At 68.7% G+C, this 15330-nt stretch overlaps 2 protein-coding genes across 2 annotated transcripts; one reads left to right on the forward strand and one right to left on the reverse strand.

The window, feature by feature from the left end:
- Nucleotides 1–1409: 1409 nt before the first annotated feature.
- MROH6 (maestro heat like repeat family member 6) lies at nt 1410–7270 on the forward strand (the record flags this gene model as incomplete). The annotated part of the gene is made up of 14 exons (XM_080646796.1): nt 1410–1670; nt 1880–2032; nt 2165–2319; nt 3338–3455; nt 3639–3823; nt 3910–4047; nt 4159–4273; nt 4365–4508; nt 4573–4746; nt 4977–5144; nt 5387–5506; nt 5734–5836; nt 5945–6010; nt 6172–7270. 14 exons carry the CDS (start codon nt 1410–1412, stop codon nt 6411–6413), a joined length of 2142 nt encoding a protein of 713 aa, XP_080502922.1. The 3' UTR covers nt 6414–7270.
- A 1123-nt stretch (nt 7271–8393) lies between these two features.
- Nucleotides 8394–12972, reverse strand: GSDMD (gasdermin D). Its single transcript, XM_080646283.1, has 12 exons — nt 12863–12972; nt 12481–12750; nt 11499–11751; nt 11139–11334; nt 10419–10587; nt 10195–10300; nt 9920–9973; nt 9591–9680; nt 9287–9462; nt 9064–9205; nt 8901–8974; nt 8394–8765 (listed from the first exon to the last, which is right to left on the reverse strand). The coding sequence occupies exons 3-12, from the start codon at nt 11713–11715 to the stop codon at nt 8526–8528; spliced, it is 1464 nt and encodes a 487-aa protein (XP_080502409.1). The 5' UTR covers nt 11716–11751; nt 12481–12750; nt 12863–12972; the 3' UTR covers nt 8394–8525.
- Nucleotides 12973–15330: the final 2358 nt, after the last annotated feature.

Here is a 15330-nt window from a genome sequence, read left to right on the forward strand (position 1 = left end):
GGAGCCAGGGGTTGGGGATGAGCGGCCAGGGTTTCCTGCATCAGCGCGTGGCCTCGGGCTCCCACACCCGCCGAGGGCCCTGCCCCAGGCTCTGGGTCAGTGGGACACCAGCTTCCCAAGCCAAGGCGAAGCCCCGGTGCCTCCACCACTGCTGCCGCCAGCCCCCCACAATCTGCCTGGGCGACCTTAGCCCCGGGGGCCCTGGCCGGCCCTGCCTCTGCAGGCAAGCCTGTCGGTCCCCACTGGCTTTGGCAGCTTGGACCCCAAAGAACCGCTCAGGCCCGGCTGGTGAGACTCAGTGGTTGGTCATCATCCTATGACCCAGGAGGTCGTGGTTCCGTTCCCGGTCGGGGCACCTGCCCAGGTTGCAGGCTCGATCCCTAGTGGGGTGTGAAGGAGGCAGCCGACCAATGATTCTCTCTCATCATTGATGTTTCTCTCTCTCTCCCTCTCCCTCTGGAATCAATAAAAGTCTAAGAAAAACACCAAGGGACTGCTCGGGGGGTGGGGGGGTCTAGGCTGCAGGACCCAGGGAGGCCCAGGCCTCGCTGTCCAGGCCGCAGGAGGTGGCCCGGGCGGCCATGGGTGTGGGGAGTGCTGCCTGGGGCGCTTCCCCTGCCAGGTATTTGGCCCAACCAGCTCTTCCGGCTCCGGCTCCGGGGGTCACCTGGGCAATGCCTGCCCTGTCGCTGGGTTAAGGTGACAGTGAGGGTATGAGACACAAACAGCAGAACCAGGTCCCTACGGGTCACCACTGCTCGGCTGTGCGCCCACTTCCCAGGAACCCTGAGGTCCAGCCCTGAGGGAGGGGCACCTCACACTGTCCAGGGCCCGGAAGGTCCCCTGCCAGGTGCGGGGAGGCAGCAGTGCAGCTCCCCCTGCCTCGTTTGCTCTGCCCCAGGGCTGCGCCCAGCTCGGAGGCGGTGGCAGCTGTCCATCACCCCAGGATGTCCAGCTGGGTCAGAATGCAGTGACTCAGCCTGGACCTGACTCAGCCCGGGGCTAGGCCTCCTCAGGGCTGTCCACACCTACCCAGTCCCCCTGCCCCGCGGGTTTGAGGTCAGGGTCAAGGGTCCTTCTTGCCCTCCCCTCGCAGATGGACCACCTCCTGGGAATCTTGTCCCTCCCCTGGGCCCTGGGGGCAGAGCCAGACCCCACCTGCTCAGGCTTTAGGCCACTCACCACCCGAGGGCCGGGCCATTGGGTCTGTCCAGGGGCGCCACGCCCGCCCGGGGAAACCTGTGTGGCTCCCCAACCCCCCACATACTTGGAGCGAAGGCTCACACACCACCACGCCTCCGGGGCCCCGCCCGCCCACAGCCTGCTTCTAGGTCAGGCTCGGGCATGACTTCCTGGGAGAACCCTTGGCAGGTGCTGTGGCCTGGCCTGCTGAGGGCTGTGTGACAGCCATGGCTGGGGGTGTGTGGGGCCGGGGCCGGGCCCGGGCCCCGGGAGGCCCTGTGGGGGCCCTCACCCTGACAGCTCTGGCTGAAGGGATCCAGGCCAACCAGGGGCAGCCCACCAGACCCCCTCCCAAGGGCCCTCAGCCCCAACCTGAGCTCAAACCTGAGGCGGAGCCTGGAAGTGTAGCCGCAGCCACCCCCACAGCTGCCCGGGAGCCCCACTCCCCTCCCCATGGGCAGGAGCCAGCCCCTGAGGGGCCCCATCAGGTGAGTGGGAGGGAAGGAAAGCTGGGGATGGCCTGGGGGACAGGGATCTGAAAAGGGGGGCCGCTGGGGGCAGGCATGGGAGTTGCCCTGTCTGGGGAACAAGAGGGCAGGGACTTCATGGGGTAGAGGTGGGATGGGGAGGGAAGGGGGCCTGGAGGGGGGCCTGGGAGAGGCAAGGGGACTTCATACACCCCACCCGCCCGCTCCAGGCCCCCCAGAGCTCCTGGGAGGAGGGGGCCCTCTCTGACCTGGCGCTGTACATGGCGGCCTGCCTGGAAGAGGCTGGCCTCTCAGGGACACAGGCCACGGCGCTCACTCTGTCCTCGGCCCTGGAAGCCCGGGGGCAGCGGCTGGAGGACCAGGTGAGCCCCAACCCTTCTTGCCCCCGAGACTCCGGCCTCGTCCCCTCCGGGGGGGGGGGGGTGTTGGAGTGGGCAGAGTGGACGTCCGGGGTCAAGGAGGCCCGGTCACTGACACCCGCCTCTCCACGCCAGGTGCAGGCCCTGGTGCTCGGGCTGCTGGCACAGGTGCCCAGCCTGGCCGAGGGGAGGCCCCGGCGAGCGGCCTTGCGGGTGCTGAGCTCGCTGGCCCTGGAGCACTCTCGCGATGTGGTGGGCGCGCTGCTGCCCTGCTCACTGCCCCCGGACCGGTAACCTCCCGCCCCGCCCACGCGCCAGGGCTGGGGGAGTTGCTGGGGGGGTCTGGTGCCCTCCCGGGAGCTGGGGGGGTTGCTGGGGGGCTCTGGTGCCCTCCCGGGAGTTGGGGGATTACTGGGGGGGGTCTGGTGCCCTCCCGGGAGCTGGGGGAGTTGCTGGGGGGCTCTGGTGCCCTCCCGGGAGTTGGGGGGATTACTGGGGGGTTCAGCCCCATGTCCCGTCCCCACGCAGCTTCCTCCCCTTCCCACTTGTCGGTGGTGGAGTCTGGACCCAGTGGACAGGTTGTGGAGGTGGCAGAACCTCCTCCCCCCTCCCCCCCACTTCGGACCTGGGCACTGGGTTCCTGGCTTGGGGGGCCTGGATTTTCTCTCCCGGTTGCCCCTGGGCCCAGCCTGCAGGAGGTGCGGGGGGGGGGGGGGGCAGGTGTGCTGCAAGGCGGGGTCAGTGGGCTGAGTGGCTTCTGTGCCCAATGTCCCCGGCTCTTTGGTTTAATTGGCTCCAGAAGTTATCTGGTTACAACTCTCCACGGGAGTGTGTTGTTTTGTTTTTTTTTAAATCCTCACCTGAGGATATGTTTACAGATGAGAGAGAGGGGGAGAGAGAGGGGGAGAGAAACATCAATGTGAAAGAGAAGCATTGACTGGTTGCCTTCCATCTGTACCCCAACCGGGGACAGAACCCACAACCTAGGTATGTACCCTGACCCGGAATTGAACCCTCAGCCTTTTTTACGGGTTACTGTACGGGGTGATGCTCCGACACCTGCACCCCCTCTGTGCGTGTTTATGATGCAGGTGTGTCTCTGTCGCTGCGGGACAGGCTTCCACGCTGCTCCGGCCCACCCCGCTCCGCCGCCTGCACAGATGCCACTTAGCTTGTTTCTCTGGAATTGGGGGTGCACGAGGGGGTGGGGATGGTTTATCAGCTCCTCCCCTGCTGGAGTCTCCGTGGCCACCCCACCCTGACCTGTACACCAGCAGGGACCCTGTCTCATGAACCCCGTGCCCCCAGGGCGGCGGCCGAGCTGTGGCGCAGCCTGAGCCGGAACCAGCGTGTGAACGGGCAGGTGCTGGTGCAGCTGCTGTGGGCGCTGAAGGGCACCGCGGGACCCCAGCAGGAGGCACTGGCAGTAGGTGACTCCAGCCGGCAGGGCGGGGGCCCCGACCCCCACTTGAGGGGTGGGGCCGGCCAGGCCACAGGGGTTTCTGGGCTGAGGGTCACACACATCTGTAATGAGCCTGAGCATCCGAAGCTGCGGCCCCTCCTCCTGCCCACGGTGGGGCCGAGCCTGAGTGGGCGGCTTGTTCCACAGGCCACTCGCGCCCTCGGGGAGATGCTGTCCGTGTCCGGCTGCGTGGGCGCCACGCGGGGCTTCTACTCGCACCTGCTCCTGGCGCTGGTCACACAGCTGCACGAGCTGGCCCTGGGCCCACGCTCCCCCGACGCCCACAAGGTTTGGGCCGCCTCTGACCGTGGACCACCGCACAGCCATGCCAGGTGCGGGCGCGCTGGGGAAGGGAGGGCTGGCCCAGCGCCCTCTGCCCACCCGCCCTCACCGCCCTCTCTCCCGCCCCACCCTCCAGCTGCGCCGTGGAGGCCTTGAAGGCCCTGCTCACCGGGGACGGCGGCCGCATGGTGGTCACGTGCATGGAGCAGGCTGGAGGCTGGAGGCGGCTGGCAGGAGCCCACACCCACCTGGAGGGTGTCCTGCTGCTGACCAGGTGCGAGGCGGGGGGGGGGGGGCGAGGAGGGGGGAGGCGGGAGCATGAGGGTGGTCGGTGGAGGCTTCTCCCGGAGCGAGGACAAGTAGAGTTCCCATCGCCTCCCACCAGCGCCATGGTGGCCCACGCGGACCACCACCTGCGGGGCCTCTTCGCGGATTTGCTGCCCCGACTGCGCAGCGCCGATGACACTCAGCGCCTCACGGCCATGGCCTTCTTCACCGGGGTGAGCCCGTGTCCGGGTGGGTGGGGAGGGGAACCGTGGCCTTGGTCGCCTGCACCGGCCCGCGAGCCGCTGACCCCGGGCCCCCGCCCAGCTGTTGCAGAGCTGTCCCACCGCGCGGCTCCTGCGGGAGGAGGCCATCCTGGAGCGTCTGCGCGCCTGGCGGAGCGACCCGGAGCCCACCGTGCGCTGGCTGGGCCTGCTGGGCCTCGGCCACCTAGCGCTGAACCGCGGGAAGGTGAGGCACGGGGCGGGGCGGGGCGCGGTCTGAGAGCTCCGCCCACGACCCCTTGCCTCCGCAGGTGCGGCACGGGCGGGCGCTGCTCCCCGCGCTTCTGGGCGCCCTGGGCGAGGGCGACGCGCGACTCGTGGGCGCCGCGCTGGGCGCACTAAGGAGGGTCCTGCAGCAGCCGCGGGCGCCCGTACGGCGCCTGAGCACCGAGCTGGGGTCGCGCCTCCCACCGCTGCTGGACGACGTGAGCACCACCCGGAGCCCAGGCTTCCTCCCCGGGCCCCGCCCTCCTCCCCGGGCCCCGCCCCCGCAAGGCTCCGCCCTCCTCCCCGGGCCCCGCCCCCCGCCTCCGCCAGGCTCCGCCCCAACAAGGCCCAGCCCTTCTGGCTCCAGGACACCAGACCTCGCCCCCAGACAGCTGACTCCTGAGACCCTCTTCCTCCCGCCCCGCCCTGACAGCGCCCTCCCTCGCAGGCCAGAGACTCGGTCCGGGCCTCGGCGGTCGGGCTCCTCGGGACGCTGGTGCGGCGGGGCCGGGGCGGGCTCCGCGTGGGGCTTCGAGGGCCCCTGCGGAAGCTGGTGCTGAGGAGCCTGGTGCCGCTGCTGCTGCGCCTGCATGACCCCAGCCTGGATGCTGCCGAGGTCAGTCGCCCCTGCAGACTGTCCCACGGCTGCCGGCCCCACCCAGTTCCCACCCAGCCCCACCCCACTACCTCTCCCAAGATGGCAGGTTGGGGCTTCCTCACGGACCTCAGGCGCAGGCCTCCTGGGCTCCCCGTGTCCTGGGCCTCCTGCCCTGGACTTCTCCAACCCTGGTGCTGGCCACACCCAAGTCACCTCTGCCACCTTTTGGACCCCTCCCCCGCCGCCCTCCCCCGTTCCAGAGCTCCGAGTGGACACTGGTGCGCTGTGACCGGGCCCTGCGCTGGGGCCTGCTGGAGGAGATGGTCACTGTGGCCCACTACGACAGCCCCGAGGCCCTGAGTCGCATCTGCCACCGCCTGGTAGGTGGGGGACAGTGACAGTGATGGGGTGTGGCCAGCTTCCCACGTGGCCCATCACCCCAAAATGGAGTCTCCCCACCCTCCCAGCCAAGTTGGTGGCAGGTCTAAGCCCTCAGGCCCTGACCCCTTGCCTGGGCACTCCCCAGGAGACGCCAGCCCCGGGGTCACCTCTGCCACCTCTCTCCACGCAGAACTGGCTCTCCTGCCACGAACCCTTATGTCCCCAGGTGCAGTGGTACCCGAGCCATGTGCCCAGCTTCCTGAGCCAGACCCAGGGCTACCTGAGGAGCCCACAGGACCCCCTGCGCCGGGCAGCGGCTGTGCTCATAGGTGAGACATCCGGGTGTCAAACTGTCCCTGCAGGCGGAGGTCAGGGCGCTGGGTCGGCACCTGCCTGCGGGGTGCGGGGCCGGCACTCACGGGTTTGCCTTCATCCAGGCTTCCTTGTCCATCACAGCAGCCCCAGCCGCTTCAGCCAGGACCTGCTGGACTCCCTGTTCCAGGGTGAGTCCCACCTCTCCAGGGTGTGCGTCCTGGAGAGGTGGTGGTGCTTGGGCAGAGGGGGTGGGAGTGCAGGCGCCAAGGCTCCTGGGGCGCGTGTCGGTTCTGAGAGCCCCCCACCGTGCCTGAACCCTTTTGTTCCCCCCACCCTCACCCCCACGCAGACCTGGGGCAGCTGCAGAGCGACCCCGAGCCGGCCGTGGTCGCCGCGGCGCAAGTATCCTCCCAGCAGGTGGCGCTGCTGGCCCGCGCGCAGGGCAGTGGGCAGGGCCTGCGCTTCCCCCGCCTCCGCCTCCGCCTCCGCCAGCGCCGCGCCCGCCCCGACCGGCCTCCGCCCGTCTACCCCGACAACCCCTTCCAACGCCGGAGCCTCGCGGGCCGGTGGGGCTGCTCCCGACCCGGCTGAGCCTGGCCCCAGGCCTGTCGGCCTCCGGAGCGTCTGGGCATCTGAGTCGGGCGCCCCAGCGCTCTGTGGGCAGCCTGGGGCCTGGGCCTGGGACGCGGGTGTCACCCCCACCCCCAAACCCACCCCAGCCGCTGCAAGGCCTGCTGCACCCAGACTCCTCGGTAGGAGCTCCCCACCGTGACGGCCACGTTCCTGAGAGGCAATCAGCGCTCTGTGCGCGCACCATTCACCCTCAGCCCCTTGCACCTGTGGGCCCACCTGTCCCTCCGAGGGCCTGTTGCTCTCCCAGCCCCTGGCCCAGACCACACCTGGCCGCCCACACTGGGCTCTGGTGGAGGACACTGTGAAGCTGAAACAGCCCCGTGAGCTGCTGCCCGATGGGCTGCCTCTTCCTGGGCCTCGCCTGGCCTCCCCTCCCTGCCTGCGGGGCCCTGCTGGGCACCCAGTTCCCGGGCACTTCCAGGCGCACTTCCTGCTCCTGGTCACAGCGTCAGACCCCACCGAGCCTCCTCCAGAGGGCGCCACCGACCTCTCTACGGACATCCTAGGCCGGGTGCTACACCTGTGGGTTCCGGTGGGGCGCCGGCCTCTGCACCCCCACCAGACTGAGCCTGCTGGCTGGCACCCAGCGCCCTGCAAGGGTTGAATGAGGAAAGCATGGCCGATGGGCAGGGAGGAAGCCCCGCTGGCTCTGGGCTGGGCAGGTCCCTCCGCCCAGCGTGCCCCTCCCCCTCAAGCCCCTGCCCCAGCTGCTGCCTCAGCGGGGCTGTGACTCACACAGCCTGGTGGAGGGTTGGGGGCAGTCCCTCCAGGCTGGGACCCCTCAGGAAGGCCTGGAGTAGTAAACATGCGTGATCAAAAGGGTCCCGTCCCGTCTGTCTAAGGCCGGGGTCTGGGGGGGGCGGGTTGGTGTAGATAAGGCCGCGTGTGGGCAGAAGTACGGGCAGGGGGCTTGGGGGGCTGCCTTTTCCCCGGGCCTCAGGCAGCGTCTCGGTCCCGCGTCTGCAGCGCTGATGCACTGCTTTCCGAGACCTGGGCTGCTCCGACCCCCTCCCTGGCTTTTGCCTTTCAAGTCGCCCCACGAGCGTTCCCAGAGTGGGCCCTGGTCCTGGAGGGACAAATGGGCCGGAGGGGCCTCGAGAGCCTCTTCTCGGTGTGGGGTCGATTTCTAGGGCTTCCTGTCCCTGGGCCTGGCCTGTTGGGGGGCACTGTCTTCTGTTTTCATGTTAGTGCCCTGTTGGGCTTGGGCCCTGGGTTTGTGTGGGGTAATATCCCAGCCGAACCCACGGCCCCCTCTTTGGTGAACCCTGAAGCCGCCTGCCTGCCTGCCCCGGAGTGCACGCCGGCCAGAGGCCCCGCCCACTGAGGGGAGAAGGGCGACTGTGCGCCCCGCGGAGGGCAAACTCCCAGCTGACCAGCTCCCATCGGTCCTCACGCGGCCACTCCTCCAGGCGCCGGCCCACAGGGCTCTGGGTCCTGTGACCTCAGCAGATGTACCTGGACGAGGTGCGGACGGAGGCCAGCGGCTCTGGCTCGGGTCCCTGCCTCCCCAGGAGCCTCAGGCAGCCCCAGGAGTGTAGAGTCTGTGCCCTGAGCACTCACCCCTGCTCACCACACGCACCCCAGCCCCCTTTGGGGCCCCTCAGGCTGAGGATGGGCCCCGTGCCTGCAGTGGTGTGTCAAGTCCCTGAGGCAGGGGGAGAACTGCCGGTGGGACTGCCCCCCACCCCACCCCCATCTTCTCGGCCAGCACGCTGGGGAGGGGCCAGGGCTCCAGCCACCTGTGGTCCCTCCCAAGGGGCCAGGTCAGCACGGGGCAGGCTTTCCTCAGCCGCATGGTGTGATCAGTGTGACCGGAGTGAGGCCCTGGGGCAGATGCCTGCTCTTGGTCCCTCATTCCTCCCTCTCCTGTGTGAGCAGGTCCCCACCCCTGCCCCCTCTCCCAGGTCTAGAGCCCCTCAGAAACTTGACGACCGTCTTCCCCTTGTGTATCACATTTATTGACTCTCCCCAGCCCCCCAGTCCCGTGGGGATCGGGCCTCGGCTGGGCTGGGCTCCATCTCCCCAGGCTGGAGCTCTCCCTGCCGGGAGCTGCCTGGGGCAGGCCGGCGGCTAGCAGAGCTGGCTCAGCTTCATCAGCAGGGCCAGGCAGGCATAGAGCGCACACGTGCGGCCCTGGGCCTCGGGCCTCCAGCACGCCTGGGGGGCGCCCGCCTGGAGCTCGAGGCCGCATGCCTCCAGCAGGGTCCAGGTGGGCACCTCAGGGCCCCAGCTGCTCCCCAGGAGCCCGGGGGGCAGGGACAGGGCCCTGGGCTCCTGCCACGGGGTGGTCTGCTCCAAAAGGCTCTCCACCTGCCAGGACAGGGTGGGAAGTTGTCCCTGAGTCCCCCAGGCATCACCCCCTCCCAGAGGTACCAGGCCCCCCCCACAGCCCAGCCTCTCCCCCCCTCCCCGTCCCCCCCCCCCCCCGGCATCTGGGCCTCTCACCAGCTGGAAGGGCTCTGACAGGGCCCTGGCCTCCAGTGCCTCGGCCAGCAGCTCGTGCTGGGTTTCGCTCAGCACTGCGGAGAGACTGGGGTAAGAGGGGCTCCGGGAGGCCCTGCTGAGAAGCCCACACGCCTGCCCATCTGCCCCAGCCCTGGGCCCTCACCAGCCAGGGCTCCCAGCAGGTAGGCGATGGAGCGGGCCAGCTCCTCCACCAGCGTCCGGCAGGGGAGGACCAGGCACTCCAGGATGTCGCCCACGGGACCCTGTAGGGGCTCCGCCCGCCCGCAGCACAGGCCCTGCTCCAGCTGCGGGCACAGGGGGGGCAGGTGAGCCCGCCGGCCAGGGCAGGCCCCGCCCCCTGAACCCCCACCCCAGGGGCTGCTCACCGACTCCTCCAGGGCTTCCAGGGCCGGCTCATCCCGCAGCACCTGCCTCAGGCCCCTCAGCAGCTGCTCGCACAGCGGCCTGGACAGGTTCTCCAGGCCCCGGGCCCAGGCCTTCACCTCCGCCTGCAGGCCCGGGAAGTCCTCCGCGGGCGCCCGCCTGGCCTCCTCCGGCCCATCTGTGGGGACAGGGCTGGCACTGCCTGGGCGTCCACAGGGCCGAGAGCCCTGCTCCGGACGAGGAGACCCCCAGGAGGAAGAAGGGGAGCCCACCAGGTGCCCCAGGGCTGGTCAGGAAGGTACTGACCTGACAAGAGGCGCTCAACTAAGGACCTTATGGAGACGTGGGGGAACGGCCACTGGGGCTGGCTGCTTGCTGGGCTGCGAAGCGGGTGGCCTGGCCGGGGAGAGCTGGTCAGCACAGGGAGCGGCCCCGAGGCCCCCCGCCCCCCCTCCACTGAGCCCAGAGCAGGGGCGACGTGTGTGTGTGTGTGTGTGTGTGTGTGTGTGTGTGTGTGTGTGTGTGGACATGCCCCCTCAGCAGGCTCCCGGCTGCCCCATGCTGTGCAGGAGGTGCCTCAGCAGCCGGGAGCCTGTCCCATGCCCAGGCCGGGCTGGGGGGTCCCTGGGCCTCACCTCTTGGGGGCGGCTCGAAGGTCCTCTGCTTCTTGTTGGGGATGAAGACGATGTCTGGCGGCCGCGTGGGAGCAGAGGTGGGGGGCAGGTTGGCCGAGGCTCCAGCCTTCCCCTCACCCACTGGGGCTCCCCTCACAGTCCCTAAAGTGCGCCCCAACCTCCCACACACCCCGACCCAGAGAGCTGCCCAGCCAGATGCCCGCACCCCCCAGGCCTCCCTGCGTCTTCGCCCCGGCGTCTGGGCCCAGAAGTCACCCCAAGCCCCGCTCGCTCACCCCAGTTCGACCCGGTGATGACCAGCTGGGCCACCTGGAACGCGAGGGTGCTGCCCGCGGGGATGGTGACGGTCCTCTTCCGGCTCAGGTGGCCCTGGCCCTGGCCCTGGGGGCAGAGCTGGGCTCAGAGCTGCGGGGTCCTGGGGCCGGGAGTGGCTGGGGCCGGACCTGCCTGGCACCAGGGCCCTGCCCTCCCCCGCCCTTGGCACGTCCGGCGTCCACACCTGAAAGCACATGGCCCCGGGCAGCGCAAACTGGCCCGAGCCCTCCTGCCTGTGGGTGCGGGTGACCTCCACCTCCTTCTGCGTCTGCAGCACCTCCGTCACCACGAACACGTCGTCCCCGCGGCTGCGCAGCTGCTGCAGGACTTTGTGCTCCGGCCGCCGAAGGCGCCTGCGCCGAGGGGGGTGGGCAGGAGGTTAGGGTGCACCTGCTCCGCACCCCGCCCAGGGACCCGCCTTCCTCCCCACCCTCAGCCTCTGTCCACCGGCAGGGATGACAGGGGCTGGCGGCTGCGGGGACCGGGAGTTCCGGGGAGGCCCAGGTCCGGGTGGCTGAACTCCCCTCCCTCGGCGCTCCCACCAGTGCTTGTGGGTGGGGGTGAGGGTGCCAGGAGGAGGGACGAGGCCCGGCAGGGACACGTGGACACCCCTCCCCCTGCGGCTCACGGGTTGCTCTCTCCCCCAACTCCTTGAGCTCACGTTTCGGTCTCCACTTTGCGGTAACACCCCCCACCGTGTCCCCGTGTCCGCTCCCCCCAGGAACCCTGCCTCCTCTCAGGGGCCTGGGCCCAGGAGCAGAACAAGGCCCCGTGACCTCTGCGGCCTCCTTCCCTCTGCCAGTCCCAGCAGCCCCTGCCTGGGTGCGCCCCCCCCCTGTGACCCCGGACTATGTGGGGTCCGCAGGGCCTGCCCCCGAGGCCTGCCCCAGGTCTGGGGGCTCACCTCTCCTGGAGCATGGCTGCCCAGGTGTTGGGGTCCACTCGCAGCGTGCACACGTTCATGGAGGCGCTGGAGCTGCCGGACACGGCGGCCCCGCCCGAGAACCCGCCCTGCCCTGGGCCCCCCGTCAGCTCCACGCGGCCCTGCAGCTGCCCGTCCACCGCGTCTTGGAACTGGAAGGGACCGATGCACTGGACGGCTGGAAGGAGACGGAGCTGAGGCCCTCCGCCCGCCATGCCCACGTGCCCCCCCCCCCCGCCCCCGGGCACCAGGACCCTTGTAAAGGAGCGGCCTTCTGGGGACGCAGAGCCCGAGGCCCAGGCAGGTGTGGGGGGAAGCGGGGGGGCATCCGCCCGTCGGTACCTGGCTCGGGGTCATCGGGCTCCAGGATGTCCCTGAGGGACAGGTTGACGCCCCTGTAGCGGGACCTCCAGAACCAGGAGCTGGGGGGCCTCCTGCCCAGCAGGCAGTAGGGCTGGAAGCTGGTGGCGCTCCTCAGGCTGCCCACGGGGACCAGCTCCCTGCCCTGGTCCAGCTCCTGGACCACGCTCTTCACCACCCGTTCGAAGGCAGACGCCATGCTCCCCGGAGGCGGAGGCCCGGTGCGGCCGTGGGACTGGGCAAGAGGGGAGGGGACAGTTGTGCGTGCGCCGTTTCCTTCCGAAGCCACCCGCATGGTCAGTCCTGGGCGTGCTGACTGGCAGGACCCAGCACAGAGAGGGACCGGGTCCTCCCTGCCGTCCCCTCCATCCCTCCAAGGATCCGGGAGCCCCTCCGGGGAACCATCTCCCACATCCCTCAGTGGGACGCCCAGGAAAGTCCTGGACAGTCAGTGATGGGGGGCAGTCAGCTTCGGGTCACACAGCCAGGCCTCCATCACTTTGTCCGCCCAACGTGGCTTAGGGCCACCCCGGAGGGAGGGCAGGGCAAGGCAGGGGCCTTGGGGTGACCCCAGGCCGATACTCTGTCTGCTGTAGCCACTGCCTCCCTGGCTGAAGTGTTCAAAGGGTGGGGCGGCGGGGGGGAGGGAGAGAGGGAGAAACAGAATCACCGCCTCCAAGATGCTGCTCAGGGGCCAGAACTTCATGAGCCACTTGTCAAAGGCTGAGGCTTCAGGGCTTAGAGACCAAGGCAGACCTGGGCCCAGGCAAGGGCCCCCTCCAGGGCCCCCTGCAGTCTGGCTGGTGAGGGGCCACTTCCCAGGGGCCCTGGGCTTCCCCAGGTGGGCCTGGGATTGGGGGGAGTCCTTAGAGGGGGCTGGGACCAGGTCATCGCCCCAAGGGCCGGCACCCACGACCCAGTGTGAGCGAACAGGGTCACCCGGGTGCCAGGGGGCGCAGCTCACCGTGTCCTTGACCTTGGTGCCCTGATTCCGGGAGCAGGAAGCGAGGTTGCCGAGGTCGCTGGGGCCGTGGTTAGCGCAGGCTGTGCTCTGGGGCCGCCAAAGCAGCGCTCAGCCGCCGCGGGCTCAGGACCCAAAAGTGAAACCTGGAGACGCGGCTGGGACCGCCCGGCGCCGCCGGAAATGACCAGGGGCCTCGCCCCGCCAGCTGAGCTCCCCGGCGGGTTCCTTCCAAATCTCTGGGGCGAGTGGAGGCGCCGAGCAGACATTTCTCTGTAAAGTACACACGGCCAACAAGCACATTGGACCCAGTGAGGGGCGCTCACAGCGGCAGGGGTGTGGGTAGGAGCTGGGGAGGGAGCAGGAACCGGTGGCAGGGACGTGCCTCTGGCGGTTCCGCAGCCAGGGAGACAGCGCGCCCCGCCCCAGCCGGTCCCTCCGGGGTGTGTGGCCAGGAGGTGACCCCGTCACGTCGGCCTGCACGCGAGTGTGGGTAGCAGCCGGACGCAGACACCCCGCCCGTCAGCCAGCGCACCCTGGGAAGGAGTGGTGAAGTTCCGCTGCCTGGACAGCACGGAGAACTCAAAACACCCTCCTTGCCCTGGCTGGTGTGGCTCGGTGGATAGAGCGTTGGCCTGCGGGACTGAAGGGTCCCAGGTTCGATTCCTGGTCAGGGCACATGCCTGGGTTGTGGGCTCCATCCCCAGTGTGGGGAATGCAGGAGGCAGCCGATCAGTGATTCTCTCTCAACATTGATGTTTCTCCCTCTCCCTTCCTCTCTGAAATCAATAAAAATATATTAAAACAAAAACAACACCCCCCCCCCAAAAAAAACACAACACCATCCTCAGTGAGAGAAGCCAGCTCAGAAAATCAGAAGCCATACACACAGCAAGTACTGGGGGTGCCCGGGGCTGGGGAGGGGGAGGGGTGGCAGCTGGTAGGGGCGCGGCTTCTTTGGGATGATGTAAACAAACGTTCTAGCCGATTGTGGTGAGGGTTGCACAGCCCTGCGGATGCCGACACCCACGGGATTGTACGCTCTCAACGTGAGAATGACGGGGCACTTGAGTTCTCTCCTAACAAGGCTGTTGCTCAGACAAGGCAGCCAGGTGGCACTCTCCAGGCGGGCACAGGCTCCCCGCGCCCTCGGTCACGGGTCACATGCGAATCCTGTGCGGTGCAAGGCAGCGGGCCCGCACCCCTCCTCCTGCTCCACACCTCGTCTCTTGCCCCTGAGCCAGGAGGACGCTGGGGAGCCCGCACGGCACGGGGCTGCTGGCCGACACTCCTCCACCCTGTGCCAGGTGCCCACCGTGAGGGCGGTCGCTGTGAGCCAGGTGACTTCCTGTGCCGGCCTGTTGCAGCTGCAGTGACTGGAAAGGCCGATTCAAAGGAAACGTTGCCGCCCGGCTGGCGTGGCTCAGTGCTTAAGCCTCGACCTAGGAACCAGGAGGTCCCGGGTTCAGTTTCCTGTCAGAGCACATGCTGGGGTTGCAGGCTGGACCTCCGGTGTGGGGCTTGCGGGAGGCTGCGGATCGATGGATGTTTTTCTCTCATCACTGATGTTTCTATCTCTCTCTGCCTCTCCCTTCCTCTCTGAAATCAATAAAAACGTGTTACCCCCCCACACACACACACACACAAAGTGATGTTGTCTTGTGCAAGCAGAAGTCTGCAGCTGCTGGGTACCCTGGGCAGGACAGGGCAGGCGAGGCCCTGGGGGCGGGCGGGCAGGGGGCTGGCCTGCTCCGGTCCCTGCCTGTGGTTTCTCCTCGTGCTGGGGGCCTAGGGGAGCAGGCCTGGGGCTGAGCGCTGCCAGCTGAGGGCCTCTGGGACCATGGGTGCCTGTCCAGCCTGGTGAGGGGCTCCCGGCTCTGATCCAGGCCCTGGAGCCACTGGCTGGTGTGAGGGGACATCCTTGCTGGTGGTGGCAGGAGACTCTAAGAGCCTGAGTAGGGCTGAGTGTGAGTCCACCTGTGTGCATGCTGCATGCACACAATGGATGTGCATTCGTATGTGTGTTGTGTGTGCATGTTTGCATGTGCTGTGTGTTTGTGTGCTGGGGACTGCATGCTGGATCCACCGGAGGGTCCGCCTCCTCCAGCCACACCCGCTTCTCCCTGTTTCCCAGGCAAAGCTCTGTGTGGCCTGGGTGCAGCGGGCAGGCTCCAGGCCACGGGCAGGAGCGGGCGGCCTCCTCTGGGTGACCTGGCCTGGGCTTCCAGCGGGGCTGTGACCAGCGCGCTGCTGTGGGAGAATAGGGTGGAGGGGGCACAGAACAGAGTGCCAGGCAGGTGCCATCCACGTGGCAATTGGGGACAGCACGGCACACGGTGCCCACCTGCCTTAGGCAGTGACCCCGGCTGCCACAGCCCAGCTGGGGGGGGGCAGGACCCGGCCTGGCCCGCGCCATCCATGGCCGCAGCTGCTCCTGAAGAACAACCCAAACGAGAAGCACTGTGTTGGCCGGCGGTGTTGCCTCCTGACTCAGAGGACAGGGAGGTCAGCCCAGAGGCGGGAAGTGGGCCGCTGGGGAGGAAAGGAAGGAGGAAGTGCGCCGGGCTGGGGTGCACCTTCCATCCCTCCTAGGCACGCAGGGCGCACAGCAGAGAGACAACCAGAAACCCTGGGGCACATGCCCTCCTCCCCCCGGCCACCCCATGTTATGTGGAGGTGGTGGGTCGCCCAGGGAAAGGTCAGGCCACCTGGGTGGGGTGCGGAGCTGGGGACTGGGAGGGGGAGGGGGCTTCTGCGTGTGCGAGGGGAGGGGCCGCTCCGAGCCGGCTCTAAGGGAGAGGAAGCCACTGCCGCCCGGCCCGTCTCACCGACCCTCCCAGGGGCTGGTGACCG

This window comes from Plecotus auritus, assembly GCF_963455305.1.
Source record: "Plecotus auritus genome assembly, chromosome: 11".
Classification (NCBI taxonomy): Eukaryota; Metazoa; Chordata; class Mammalia; order Chiroptera; family Vespertilionidae; genus Plecotus; species Plecotus auritus.

What these genes read in the sequence shown, in the direction of transcription:
- GSDMD (XM_080646283.1), bottom strand. Translation starts at nt 11,715, where the DNA reads ATGGCGTCTGCCTTCGAACGGGTGGTGAAGAGCGTGGTCCAGGAGCTG. An exon ending in CTTCGAGCCGCCCCCAAGAG is followed by an intron (nt 9,681 to 9,919) that starts GTGAGGCCCAGG and finishes CTCCCCGGCCAG; the next exon opens with GCCACCCGCTTCGCAGCCCA. An exon ending in CCTGCTGGGAGCCCTGGCTG is followed by an intron (nt 8,975 to 9,063) that starts GTGAGGGCCCAG and finishes GTCTCTCCGCAG; the next exon opens with TGCTGAGCGAAACCCAGCAC.